This window comes from Crassostrea angulata, chromosome 1 (genome assembly GCF_025612915.1).
Source record: "Crassostrea angulata isolate pt1a10 chromosome 1, ASM2561291v2, whole genome shotgun sequence".
In the NCBI taxonomy this organism is placed as follows: domain Eukaryota; kingdom Metazoa; phylum Mollusca; class Bivalvia; order Ostreida; family Ostreidae; genus Magallana; species Magallana angulata.
The window spans coordinates 42,910,449-42,923,760 of record NC_069111.1 but is presented as its reverse complement, the minus strand read 5'-3'; the positions used below and the strand labels follow the sequence as shown (position 1 = coordinate 42,923,760).

Genomic DNA, 13,312 nt, shown 5'->3' with positions numbered 1-13,312 from the left:
CTAAATCCAGTCAATGTGATCAGAGGGTGTGAAATCAGGAAAATGATTTAGTCCAAAACTCTATTTCACAAACTGTCTCCTTGATTTAAAAAAGTAATGTTATGTTGCATATTATGATGTCACGAAGAATTAACAGTCTAGGAAATTAAACAAAAGAAGTCCTTATGGCATTATGCTAATGGTGATACGATTTTCTCCACTTCAATTAACTACACATTTTTTTACAAGCGTACAAATTTCCAAGTTAATAAATTCTCTTTTTTGGAATATCACAGAAAAAAGGGTTTCAAAACTACTGTATTCAATCTCCGAAATGCTTGAAGTATTTTGTTATGAATTGCGAATAATGGATGTCTCACAGTTCTTGCTAAAAACTAATTGATTTTCTAAATCTGTTTACCCGTTCTGTACGTTTTTATTTTGTAGAACTATGTACAAAATGAAGCAGTATCTTGACATTCAATTTTAACGAGACCGAGTCTAATTTGTTCTGTCCTAGATTTTTTAATGAAAATTTTTACATGAATTTGTACGGATATAATTATTATTTTAAAATAAAAAAAATAAGACATTTACCACATCGTTTGTTTAAGGGGTCATCTTAAAGTTTGTTAATTTTTTACATAGGACCCTAAGGGATTTTGCTTGAAATGTATCAATTTTGCACATTTTTTACATTTTTTTAAAACTTCTGCCCTAGGGATTTCTTTTTCTGTTCTACCGATGAAAATTATTGCTAAAAAGCATCAAATGGTCAAATAAAAAAACACCTTTTACCTCCTGGTTTGTCCCAGGGTCTTATCAAAGTTGTTTTATGTATGCCCAAATTCCAACATTTGTCAGATAATGGCTATTTTTTATTTGACGAAGGCTGAAATGGTGATCTTTATAGTATTATTAAAACATTCAGACATATTTAAGTAATAAATGAATATATATAACATCACATATTAAGAGTCATTAATATAAAATACATGGTTACTGTCTTAAAATATATGGATTAAGCTATATACTTAGGGGGTTAAGAAAACGTGACAGAGGACTAGGCTTGCTGAACTCTCTTCACGTTTTCGACCCGAGCCCAAATATAGCTTATACTTCGAGACATTTATGTTTATTCCACAATATAATATAAATTTTACGCATCTAACGAGCTATTTTCAACAAATGTTGCTGAATATCTGCAGTTGAAACTATCACGCCATGGCGTCAACGAAGCAAAAAGATGACGTCACAATACAAATAAAACGCTGCGCGAAAGCGTGCGTACTCGTTCTGTACTCGGCCTCGTTAAATCGTGAGGAATAATAATCCAGATACCTATATTTAATTTGACATCATTTTTAAGAGGAGGTCAAGAGCTTGGGGTTTTTTTTTGGATAAACTACAGGTGTTCTAAATTAATTGTACAGATGCAACCAATCTTGTCCATTTACACGCGATACATTGCATCACAAGAAATGGTATCTAGTGGGATGTTACTTCAATTTACTTTAAGTAAGGTTTGCGGTGACAGGGAGATAACTCACAGATTTTCATTGCAATGTAACACCAACTAACCTTTATTTCATCTATGACGTCAAAATTTATATGACATCATAATTGGTGTAAGGTTTTCGTTATTTCCCGGGGTTTTGTTGATTCATGGAACAGAACACAAATATTTTATCAATTTCCACAAAAACGAAGTCCGCATAATATTATTTTGAATAGTGTTTTGGAAACACCAGATTACACATATTCTAAAAAAACGTTTTTTCCTGAAATCGGTGGACTTGGAAAGGTTTCAAATAAGATTTTTCGTTTATATAACAGTAGTCAAAAATTAAAACTTTTGTTGCATATTTTTTAGAGTTCATAATGATTTAAAAAATAAATAAATAGTGACATTATTTTTTTACCATTTAAGCATAAGTAGCCACCCAAAATAGTCATAAAATTATTTGCATTTCATCAATGAAAATATGAAATAATGAACTTTGACCTTTTGTAGTTACGGATCCGGCAAAATTATTTGAATTTTATGAGAAAAAAAAGGCTTAAGTAAAGTGAACAAAATGGTATTTACTTTGGTACAATTCCTATGCAAGCTGCAAACCTTACCTTAATATGCTCTCAATAATTTTTTTCATTTTAATGATTTCTCTATCTAATTATATTTCAATTACCTTGTTCATCTTAATGTTACATTTGTTTTTAAAGCATTACACAGAATTTTAATAAAATTTTAAAATGCAACGTACATGTGTATATATCTATTTTCGTTGTTTGATTTGCCTTTTAACATATGGCTGCTGTTTTCAATCTTGTCCATTTTCAAGTCCTTTCATATTTTTGCGTAAATAATTGATAAGGGTGTCATTTCGTGATATTTTTCTACCACATTTTATATGGAAATATAATAAATACACACACAAAGACATTTTATTTGACACAGCACATAAAAATTCAAATATATCATTTATATAAAATTTAATGTAATTCAGGTCTTTAGTATTTCAGGAATTTAGTATGTCCCGTATACCGATCCCGATGCGTTGTTTTGAAAAGATTGAAGTACTCCGAAATTTTCCGATTACATTACCGTCTCGAAAATCACGCGCCAAACACGAAAATCTACTAAGTATGACCAACTTTACATTTGCGAGTATAACAAAAATATGTGATATTTTTTAAAAGGCTTAAAACATATTTCTACATACAAATTTACTTTTAATTCATAAAAATAAGCATAATATTAATTCTATCAAAAAAGAACTATCCCGAAGAAACGCAGTTGCAATATTTAAATGTATATCAAATAACGGACCGCCTTCTGGTGGCCCGTAATCAGAATTTCAAATTTATATCATGTGTAGGAAAAAGTTTTAACACATTTCTAAGGTCATATTGTACATACTGATAACGAATACCTAAATTCACGAAGATGTAATGTATGCGACAAAAAATAAATGCTTTGTTTAATGAATGATAATATAATAAAATGCAGAATTGAACTTTTTTTTTTTTACAAAAATACAAAATCTCTCCATTATGCCATTGTTTTTAGCATTAAAACTCAGGTATTTCTTAGAAGAAGCAAGAATCCATCTCGAGTACTTGTATTCGAATTTTGCATGATATGTTTTATAAAGAACATCAATACCATTTATCATCAAGGTTATTATTTAACCCTTTAGAATCATGCCGCCAAAGATGGCACCGAATATCTGAGCTATTGCATAAAAAACAGAGCTCCCAATATGGTAATCTAAAAACTAGCTGTTTACCCGAAGGAAACGAAGAGGTTGAAATGACGACCATCTGAATTAGAGCCATGATGGCAAGTCCAATGGTGAGCAAAGGCTTCCGGTGGTACCAAGTTCATTGTGCTATAATTGGTCCTTAGGACATTTTGTCATGTTGACAATAAAAAGGTACATTACATACTTGTATGACCATAAAAGCGAGATACACAAATCTTGCCACAGAATGTTTCACTTTTATTCATTTAATTATAAAACTAGAGCAAGCATGAGTGCCGTAAATTGCAGCGTTCTGCCTTTAGAAACCCAAGCTCTGCAGCTTGTTTGAATGCAGAACTAGAAATTTCAAAATAAAATATATTTATATTATGACACTTTTCAAATTAAAAAAACCAAAAGCAATGACATTCCAGTTGGACGATTAAGGTGATCATACATGTATGTATCAAAGCGGTTTATTGAATGACGTTACGGCGCTCGAAAACAAAATAAAAGCCAATGTGATAGAATAAGTTGTTTGTTGTCATATTATTAGTTTCCATTCAAGATATAATTTGAAGGCAGGGAATTTTACCCTTTGGGCACTGTGCAATGCAATATTCAATTTAAAAGGAGACATTGATAATTATAAGTATGAAAAAATGACAATAACAAACCGTGAACCATCTCACAAATCCATAAAACGAAATACAAATTCAAAGCAGAACAACACGGACCTCTAAATAGATAGAGGTATGATCAGGCGCCTAGGAGGATTGAGCATCCTCTGCTGACCGGCCACACCCGCAGTGTGCTCTTTGTCGTTATCGGTGAAAAAAATCGGAAAAGCCCGTAGACAATTAGGTGTTTAATTATGGTCTAACAATTAGTATGAAAAACGTCAGTCAGCATGCGACCAAGTGAAAGATTGTATTTGCTGACAAGGTCGTTTGACCATAGAACTTTCGAAATCTCTCTCGAGATGAATTCAATCGAGACTGTTGATAGTCATGTTTTTTCAACTTGTTTGTCAGTAGCTTGCTTCGCCTTAAAAACTGTTCATACGAAGAGCATGCCATTGCGTATCGAATCAAATGAGAGACAAAAACACCATATGCAGGTGTTGAAGTTATATTGCTATACAAGTAAGGAAAGTTGACTATAGAAAAATTGAAGTCATCGCGTTAATCATAAAGCTTTGTTGTTAGGAAACCTTAACAGCAGGAAAAATAAGATATTGTAATTCTAAGGACAAGACAAAAAGATAAAGAAAAGCAACTCTCGAGGAATTAACTTAAACATGTGACAAAACGGTTATGATATGTAACGATTTTAATGTATCCACAACATTAAAATAATATCACATAAGCGCGTTTCTAATAATCGAAATGAAGGTTTATTTATTCATTCTCTTTTATAGAGCTTAGCACCTATTTTTCGAAACGAAATTAAAAAAAAAAAAAACAACGTAATAATCTACATCCTTTTTTCTAACCCAATGTTTGTACACTTATGCTTGGTGCCAAGTGTCTCAATCAAGGATCCCCTCGCACACACCTGCGAACAACGCGCACACTTCTTCCACATGTATTTCTCCAGAGTACAACGGTCTGATGAGCGAGAATTGGGAAGTCCATGATGATGATAAAAGAAGCGACTGAACAAAGAATAATGACCCCAACAAACCCTATGCCTTTAGCGGATATGCGACCATCCTCCGCGCTGGTCTTCATCCGCCGATAAGCAGACAAGTCTGCTTTTTTGATGGTGAGTTCCTTCTTGATCTCTCTGATCCTCTTGTCCAGGTCTTCCTCTGTGTGTACGGTGTACTTTGGAGTTGATTCTTGATGACATGGACACTTTGGACACTGAGAAATAATGGATTCTGAAGAAACGGCATTAGTTTCACTCTTCAAGGCTCTGACCGTTGAACCATCTGAATTATAAATTTATATCAACATGACACTTACAACAGGTAAGTTTAAGAGGATTGGGAAAATTGCATTTTTTCTCGGAGCAAGAAATAAATGATAATTTGATTCAGTTTTCAATGATCCTATCTGAACTAAAATGCAATCATTTTGCTTTTCAATAATAACGTGATTTTTTGTTTATGAAAAAAGATTAAAAATGCATGTATTATGTTTAACCATTACACGTCCAACCTTCAGCCTCTGAAATCCAGGAATGCGTGTACTCATTAGGGTTTGGACTGGATTGAGATGTAGTCTTTAAATTCATCTGACTTGTATCAGATGGAGTGGTTCCATCCAGCGTTGACCAGTTGACAGATTGTGACGCTGGTATTTCAGTTACAGGTGTGTCCATTGCAGTTGTACTTTTGTCGACAATATCTTTCTGTTTTTCACAAGACTCCGAACGATATTGAAAAGTTTCGTTCTACAATTGCAAAACGTAGAATTTCATAGATGTAATAGACTTGATAGAACTGTTAAGTGAGTGGTAAGTTCATGCATAAATGACTTTAATAAATTGTTTCAAAAACGCATACTAACCTCAGTAGAAATAAATGTATATCCAATTAAACTAAACGAATCCTTAGTTGCAATAACATTTTTACGTATTAGATATCCCCCAAATTCATTTTTACAGCTTTTACAGCTGCAGTCTCGTGATAACCTTAATAAATGTCCATCGTCGTCTTTCTCTATTAAAATGCCATAGCTTAGAAACATTTTAGGTGGTTTAGTATTTCCGGAAAAATGCTGGAATATATAGTGGACTCGTGTGATTAGACCTACATACATTGACATAGTTGTCATCGACTCATCTTTCTTCTTTCGTCGAGGAATAACTACAGAAGATACATAACTGTTAACAGATGGCAAAAATAGGATTCCTTCCTGATAATACGGGTTTCTGCTACCTGGCTTGAGGCCGGAGAAGATGTGCATTATCGCGATAGGTTTATTGGAAGTTATTTGACTTGAAATAACTTCTCTGGTAGAAATTTGTTGATACTGTCCAGCATTTAGTTTCAAATTGACATCAGAATTAGATATTTCAATTTTTGTGCAGTTGTAGTGAGAAATGAATCGAAGTTTAGAGGGTGACATATCGTTAACGGTTATGGGAAACGTATAGAAGGATCGCCCAAAGTACATGACAGAAGGAATCTGCTCCATTGACATCGTTGCTTTCTCTTTTGTACCGCCGCAAAATACTTGTACAGGGTGGCTGGCAACCAGAAGAAGACCGGTGAAGTCGTCCGGGCTCTCCAGTGAAACATGACTGTACGCCTCGTCAATTCTGAAAGTACGTTTGCTGTGCGGAAGGGACATAGAGTTAATGGTGTTTTCTCCTACTGTAAGGTTTGCAATGTAGATAGATATGTTTCCATTTTCCTCATTCACTAGGCTGACAGTGGTGTTTCTGTACAGGTTAACAATGGCGCACACACAAATGCCGTTGTCCGTTGTATTGCAGTATGGAAGCATCCTGTACTCTACGCCTGCAACTTCAATTGGGAACGCTAGATACGACCCTGCTGACACGGACCCATCTACAAACGTTGTGACGCTAATCGGATGCGTTGAATTGATTCTAACAACAGGGAAGGGCATCTTTATGGTTCCGAACTCTTTTTTTAAACTAATCTGCTCCGTCAGCCCTGGTGTTAGGTGATGGAAGTAGATGCGGTCCTCGTTATTGTGGTTATACCTTATTTGTATTGTAGTGTTCACGTTGTCCACGGCGGCAATGATCAAGAATACGTCCTGCAACTTTGACAGCTCAAGGTTTCTAAAGAATGCTACCACGAACTGCGTACCTGTGTGGTCGCTTGAATTTGCTAAAACAAAAAGGCATTCTATAGTCATGAATTAAAGTAAGTAAATACAAATGAAATGCACAATTGAACGTTTCTGTAAAAAAAAAAATCGCATTATCAATGAATTTTGAGTAATCTTTAGTTGACAATAATTTCGATGCATATCATATAAATTTATAAATAAATTTTCAGTTTCAGACTAGACGACTGTAATTTGATGTACTTGAAACAGATTTTCTTAATAATTAGAAATATTGTAACCAAGTCATTTACTTACAGAATTGTACCATTCATTAACAATGTATAAAAAGAAACGGTGAGGAAATTTAAAAAGGTTAAAGAAACAGATACAGTAAAATTTGTGAGTAGGTAAATATTTTTTAAAAAAAAGCTATTTTGACAGGTTATGATTACCTTGTAAGAAAATATTACTTTTATCTACGAGTAGTTTAGTTCATACCTGTAATTACAGTCTGAGAGCAGCATAGTATGAAAATGGAAACATAGAAATGTTCCATTGTGTGTCAAAATTTATCCGAAGTCTTCTGTTTTTTATTTTCCAGCGTTGGTCTCAAATATAACTGTTTATATTGTCAGAAATTAATCTGCGTATGAAGTTTTATCATAACGAATTAATAATTGATTAGGTCTATGTAACATGCATTCTCTTGAGTATAATAAATCTTCTGATAGAGACTTTTTAATCGTGTCTTTAGGACATACCGTAGCACGCAAATACAATTCCTGAAGATATGTCATAATATTTTTCTCTTCCTTATCTGTCCTTTAATAATGCGTAAATTGTGTCAACAAAGTGTATTCGTTCTTCAATTTCTGTTATTACAAAGTTTACGTTCGCTCAAGGTCGGTGTATGCTAAAGAAAGAGAGAAAATCGATCTAAGGATTGCCAAAAAACTCATTTTTCAGATAGAGTTATCTTTTTTTGTCGTAAGAAAATGCGCAGTGAATACCCTAGTAAAGCTTGACCTTTTTGTATAGGGCCTAAATTAATGTTATACTAAAGTTATATTGAAGTTCTAAAAAACATCAATTTTCATTTCCAATTTCCCCAAAACCATTATATTTATTTCCAAAGAATGAACCATAAAGGACTATGTGCAGTTTTATGCATTTTTTGCCCCCAAAATCAAAGTTTTAGAAAGAGTTTTAAAAATAAGGTGAAAGACAGTTAAAATCATATTGGAAATAAAGGTGTGAAGGGTTATCACCACAGTGAGGTCATAATGTAGAAATGACGTCATGAAGATTGCATTATTTTGATAAATTGATGTTTTGAGGCAAAATATGGGTATATTCCTATGGTTTTTCGACTGGGAAACGTCGAGCGCTGGCTTGCTCAAGTACCATCTTTTAATACAATGTGTATAACTATCTGACAAAAAACATATGTTAAAATTGCACTTGAGCAGACCTGCGCTCTATACTTCCGAATGAAAAATATGGAGAAAAAATTAGAATATTTTCATTTTTTTGCAAATTTGCGGGAATTAGGTCATTTAAGTGACGTCATAGATAAACAGCGAATGAGAAATGGTGACTAAAATCAAGAGTAAAGTTATAAGCATCCTCTATACAATGATTTGTGAAGATTTTATTTTTATACGATAATATTTAAAAATTGGTTGAAATCGGGGGCAGATAATTGACCATACCGCACATAGTCCTTTGTCAGGTAAGGTGTTTCAAAAAATCACATTTTAAAGTTTGGTTTTAAAACAATATTCGGTGACGACTATCTAATGCTCTACAACTGTTGAATCGGACGTCCAAATCGTCACTGATGACATATGTGCATTAAAGTCCGGAGACAAAAGGAAAACAATGTGAAATTGCAAGTATTTTATTATATTGTAATCATAATCGGTAAAAGAAATTAAATTGAACGAGAGGTAATGAGAAAATATATTCATGTAGCCCAAAAATCCGATCATTTAAACTCAGCAGTAGGCATGCTTATGAAAATTTCATTTCTTATGATACGTCCTAAGAGATATCTTAGGGTATGTCTTAGGACGTATCTTAGGACATTCTTATGACATCTCTTAGGATGTAAAACGAAAGCGTCTTAGAAATGTTTTAGGTTAAGATGTCTTAAGTTTCATCTTAATTTTTTTCATGTACAAAACAAACGAGTTTGCCGCTGTCTTACGTCTACAATTTTAAATGATAATGGAGAAACGAGACCTTTATAAATAAGCGGTCAATACCAATGGCCAAAAACTTGTTTTATTATAATCTAATAGAGAATAAAAAAAACAATCAATGATATGAACTAATTTTCAGCAATATTTCATCGTTTTCAGAACATCTCTCTCTCTCTCTCTCTCTCTCAAATAAAACTAAATTTTTGATCCACTCCTTATTTGTAATAAACAGTACTCAGTAGTCCTAAGATCAAGACACCCGTGTACCAATTCCATTGTTTAGAAACCATATATAAAGGCTGTTTAGTCTGTGATATAGTTCATACAGAAAAAAAGAGTTTGGGAAAGTATATGTGATAAAGTAAACGCTGTGAACACAAGTCGCCATGTCAGGACCGTGGAAGAAGTTCGAAAGAAATGTTCCACATATACAAGCGAGACAAAAAAGAAAATCGCCGACAGCAGGAGAGAGGCTGCAAGGACAGGGGGAGGGATGGCACCCCCATAAGAGCTGACGCCCCTCCAGGAAAAAGTTTCGGGGATTTTTGGGAACACTCCCATTGACGGGATAGAAGGTGGCCTAGAAGTCTGCGGAAATACATCCATACATCCTCATCCTCTATGTCGTCTTCATTGTCCTCGTGCAGAGATGCATACAATACAGACCACCCCGGTATTATAATTTATTAAAATTATGCGTTGTTTCAAAGGGTTAAATTTAAATTTAAATAGCATTTTTAAGTGTTTTAGTCGATTTTAATATTCTCTATGTTTTAAGTATATATCTATTATATTGATTACATTCAATCTATTTTTTCTATTTAAAAATGAGAAAAATTGGGATGCTCTCATAATATAATATATTTTCGCTTTTCCACAGAGATGGCTGAAACTTCTTCCCCCTTAGCAGTCGAAACTCCGAGTCGACCAATGAAGAGGCTACGATTTACGGGAAAAGAAGATTATGAAGAACATCTACTAAAGATCGAAGGACAGAAACTGGAGGTACAAAGAGAAAGACTACGCATTGAAACTGAGAGACTGGACGTTGCGAGACAACGACTTGCCATTGAGCAGCAGCGTCTCTTAATCGAACAACAGAGGCACACAGTGTACTTGGCGCAGAGAGGAGTTACCTTTGAAGTGACTGAAAATTGAAGAATCACTTATTATTGAAATTAAACAAGTTAGATTTGTATAACAATTGTTTTTTTGATTCAATTATAAAATGATAGCATTTTAATAAATTTTTGATATGAATATGAAAAGAAATTTTATTATAATGATAATTAAGCGTCATATGTTAACAGACAAGTCAGTGTGAAAAACGTCCGTTTATAAGCATTTCTTTGGTCCTCGCTCCGTCATTCATAAAGTTGCCTTGGTAGTGTGTTCCTCTGATGTGGCCATGATCAACTGGGTCGTATCCATCTGGTTATGGCACATTGTTGTCCACACATAAATTATGCAGAACTGCAACTGCCACTGCAATTCTGCATGCCTTTGTTGGTGTGTAGAGAAGAGTTCCCCCACTGGAATCGATGCATCTGAATCTTGATTTGAGAACTTCAAAGGCCCTCTCTATTGTGTTTCTCGTTTTTACATGGGAAGAATTGTATCTGTTTTCTGATGGAGTGATAGGGTTTAACACTGGGGTCAGTAACCATGGTCGGAGTGGATAGGCACTATCACCAAGGAGCCACCCGTCTGAAATAGTGCCATTGTCAAAAATAAGTTTTAAAGATGAATTGTTCCAAATGAACGAATCATGATTGCCACATGGCCATTTGGCAACAATGTTCAAACATTTCAGTTTAGAATCACATACGCATTGTACATTGATGGAATGAAAATGTTTCCTGTTAAGATAAAGGTGTTTGTCGGTAGATGGGGTTTTTATTTTGATGTGAGTACCATCTATTGCGCCGATTGTGTTGGGGAATCCCGCTATCTCATGAAACCCACGTTTAATTTCAATCAGGGCACCTTGATTTGTTGGCATAAATATGTAAGTGTTGGCTACTCTTACAAGGCATTCAATTACATCACTGAGTACATACGATACACTCTGACGAGAAATGTTATGAATGTCACCAACTTCTGCCTGAAAACTTCCAGTGGCGAAAAATCTCAATGCTACCATGATTTGTAAAGAAACTGTGAGTGCACATGACCTCAATGTAGGTCGTTTGAGTTCGTGTTTGAACTGTTGACACAGCTGAATGATAATATGTCTCGGCAGCCTATACTTGCTAACAATAGCTTCTTCTGTCTCGTAATCTTACGGATTGTCTCGGTCTCTGAATATTCTGTCTCGCCGTCTACGTCCCCTTAGTTGAAAAAACCATAAGGCAGCAGCCATTTTTGTTTTGTATTAAACAAAGATATATCTTAAGTCAAGCCCTTGTTTGTCTTAAATTTAAGATATTTCTTAAGAAGGCTCTTAAGTTGAGACATCATCGATGGACTGACTTAAGAATAAGACGTTGCTTAAGTTCATCTTAAGATATGTCTTAGTCTTAAGATACCTTCATAAGCATGCCTGCAGGTCCATAAAACCTTTTAATAACCGATATCACAAGGCTATAATTGATTTATCATATATCGAATATTAATTGTTAGTCTCTAAAAGGGTATGTAACACAGTAAATGTGTAATTGATTATACGCGGGGGTGTTAAGGAAGCATATGGATTCTGAGTTACATGTAATTTCGTGATATCACAAATCTTAGTTATTTTGTACATATTCAATTATCTAAGCAACGAAACGTAGACCAATAGCAAATAAAAATACTGAAGTCAATTTTTTTTCAGAAATTAGTTTGTATTACGTAGATTTATACATTGATGACGTCATGACTAAAAGTTGAATGTCGTGTGAATTTGATCGGAAAGCATTGTAAACATATTCAAAACATAACTAATCTAAGAACTCTAATAAAATATTGTGGTGTGATTTATTGAGAATGGGACATAAGAATACTAGGAGAGATGATAGTTTTATCAATCATTCGCTAAAAGGTATGTAAATTTGCTTTTATTTCTCGGCCAGGCTTTCCTCTGTCGTTGTTTACGATATAAAAATCCGACTAGAACAACACTACCCCGCATATATTGAGCTTTGAATTTTATATGTATCGTTAGTTTGATCAATGCTTAAAATGAAGAGTGCTGCTAGAATCCCATGTTGTGTGTTGTTTTGATGCAACTTGTCGTTTTCCGTGCAAACTTTATAAAAGTTGGGAAGGTTTTACGAGAACTGGATGAATAACTATTGAATTAAGAAAAACATAGGATTCTAGCAGCAGTTTTGATTAAACTGAGATGTTTTGCCTTCACTTGGTATGTTTATTTTATTTTGGAAACCGCGGGGTAGTGTTGTTCTATCTCATTTTATGTTAAGGAATATACGTGAGCTATTTATAGTTGTCACGTGATAATGCACCAATGTGGCAGTAATGTACTACCCGATTTTATTGCACTTACATCTATTTCAAAGGATAATACTAAGTTTTTGATCGTATTCAAAATAGTTATTGAATTTCACGATTTTAAATATAACAGTCAAAATAAGACGCTAAATTGCCCATATGCTTCCTTAACACCCCCGCGTATTTAAGCGTTGGTTTCGCTATGTATTATAACGTCACACTATTGCACAAACTAGTATTTTGTTTTGAAAATATATTTTAAAGCCAGATCTAGTAAATGTTTCTAAAGTGTCATTTTGGTGCTAGAACCATTATGGCGTCCTAATTGATTTGTTAAATTTTTTTCCTGTACTTAAAGGGGCATGGTCACGAGTTTGGTCAAAAATTATTTTTCCGATTTTAATATTTACAGTGCTTCAGAAAGGCATTTTAAATAGGCAACCGAAATTTGAGTATCATTTGTTGAGTTTTAAGCGAATTACAGAGCTTGAAATTCTTCGCTATTTAAACGAAGCGCTTGTTTACATATTTATGCTTAAAATAAATAAAAAGATAGACAAATAAGCTGGAAAAAGATTTTTTACTGGTAAATTGATCCTATGTAAACAAAAAGAGGCCACGAGCCTTGTTTACATGACAAAACATTGTGAGCCCTGTATCTTGCTTAGAACTCTACAAATGACTCTCAAATTTAATTTGC

The 13,312-nt window shown here is 34.0% G+C and overlaps 1 protein-coding gene and 1 pseudogene across 1 annotated transcript; one reads left to right on the top strand and one right to left on the bottom strand.

The window, feature by feature from the left end:
* Nucleotides 1-4,549: 4,549 nt before the first annotated feature.
* On the bottom strand, nucleotides 4,550-7,536 carry LOC128164686 (uncharacterized). The gene is made up of 4 exons (XM_052828671.1): nucleotides 7,475-7,536; nucleotides 5,741-7,035; nucleotides 5,390-5,624; nucleotides 4,550-5,160 (listed from the first exon to the last, which is right to left on the bottom strand). The coding sequence occupies exons 1-4, from the start codon at nucleotides 7,530-7,532 to the stop codon at nucleotides 4,760-4,762; spliced, it is 1,989 nt and encodes a 662-aa protein (XP_052684631.1). The 5' UTR covers nucleotides 7,533-7,536; the 3' UTR covers nucleotides 4,550-4,759.
* A 1,473-nt stretch (nucleotides 7,537-9,009) lies between these two features.
* On the top strand, nucleotides 9,010-10,396 carry LOC128192503 (myb/SANT-like DNA-binding domain-containing protein 4; annotated as a pseudogene).
* The last annotated feature ends 2,916 nt before the right edge of the window (nucleotides 10,397-13,312 follow it).

Coding starts and splice junctions, on each gene's coding strand:
- LOC128164686 (XM_052828671.1), bottom strand. CDS start 7,532: ATGGAACATTTCTATGTTTCCATTTTCATACTATGCTGCTCTCAGACT. Junction 7,036..7,474: donor CTCTCAGACTGTAATTACAG/GTATGAACTAAA, acceptor TTTTTGTTTTAG/CAAATTCAAGCGACCACACA. Junction 5,161..5,389: donor CTGGATTTCAGAGGCTGAAG/GTTGGACGTGTA, acceptor TTTATAATTCAG/ATGGTTCAACGGTCAGAGCC.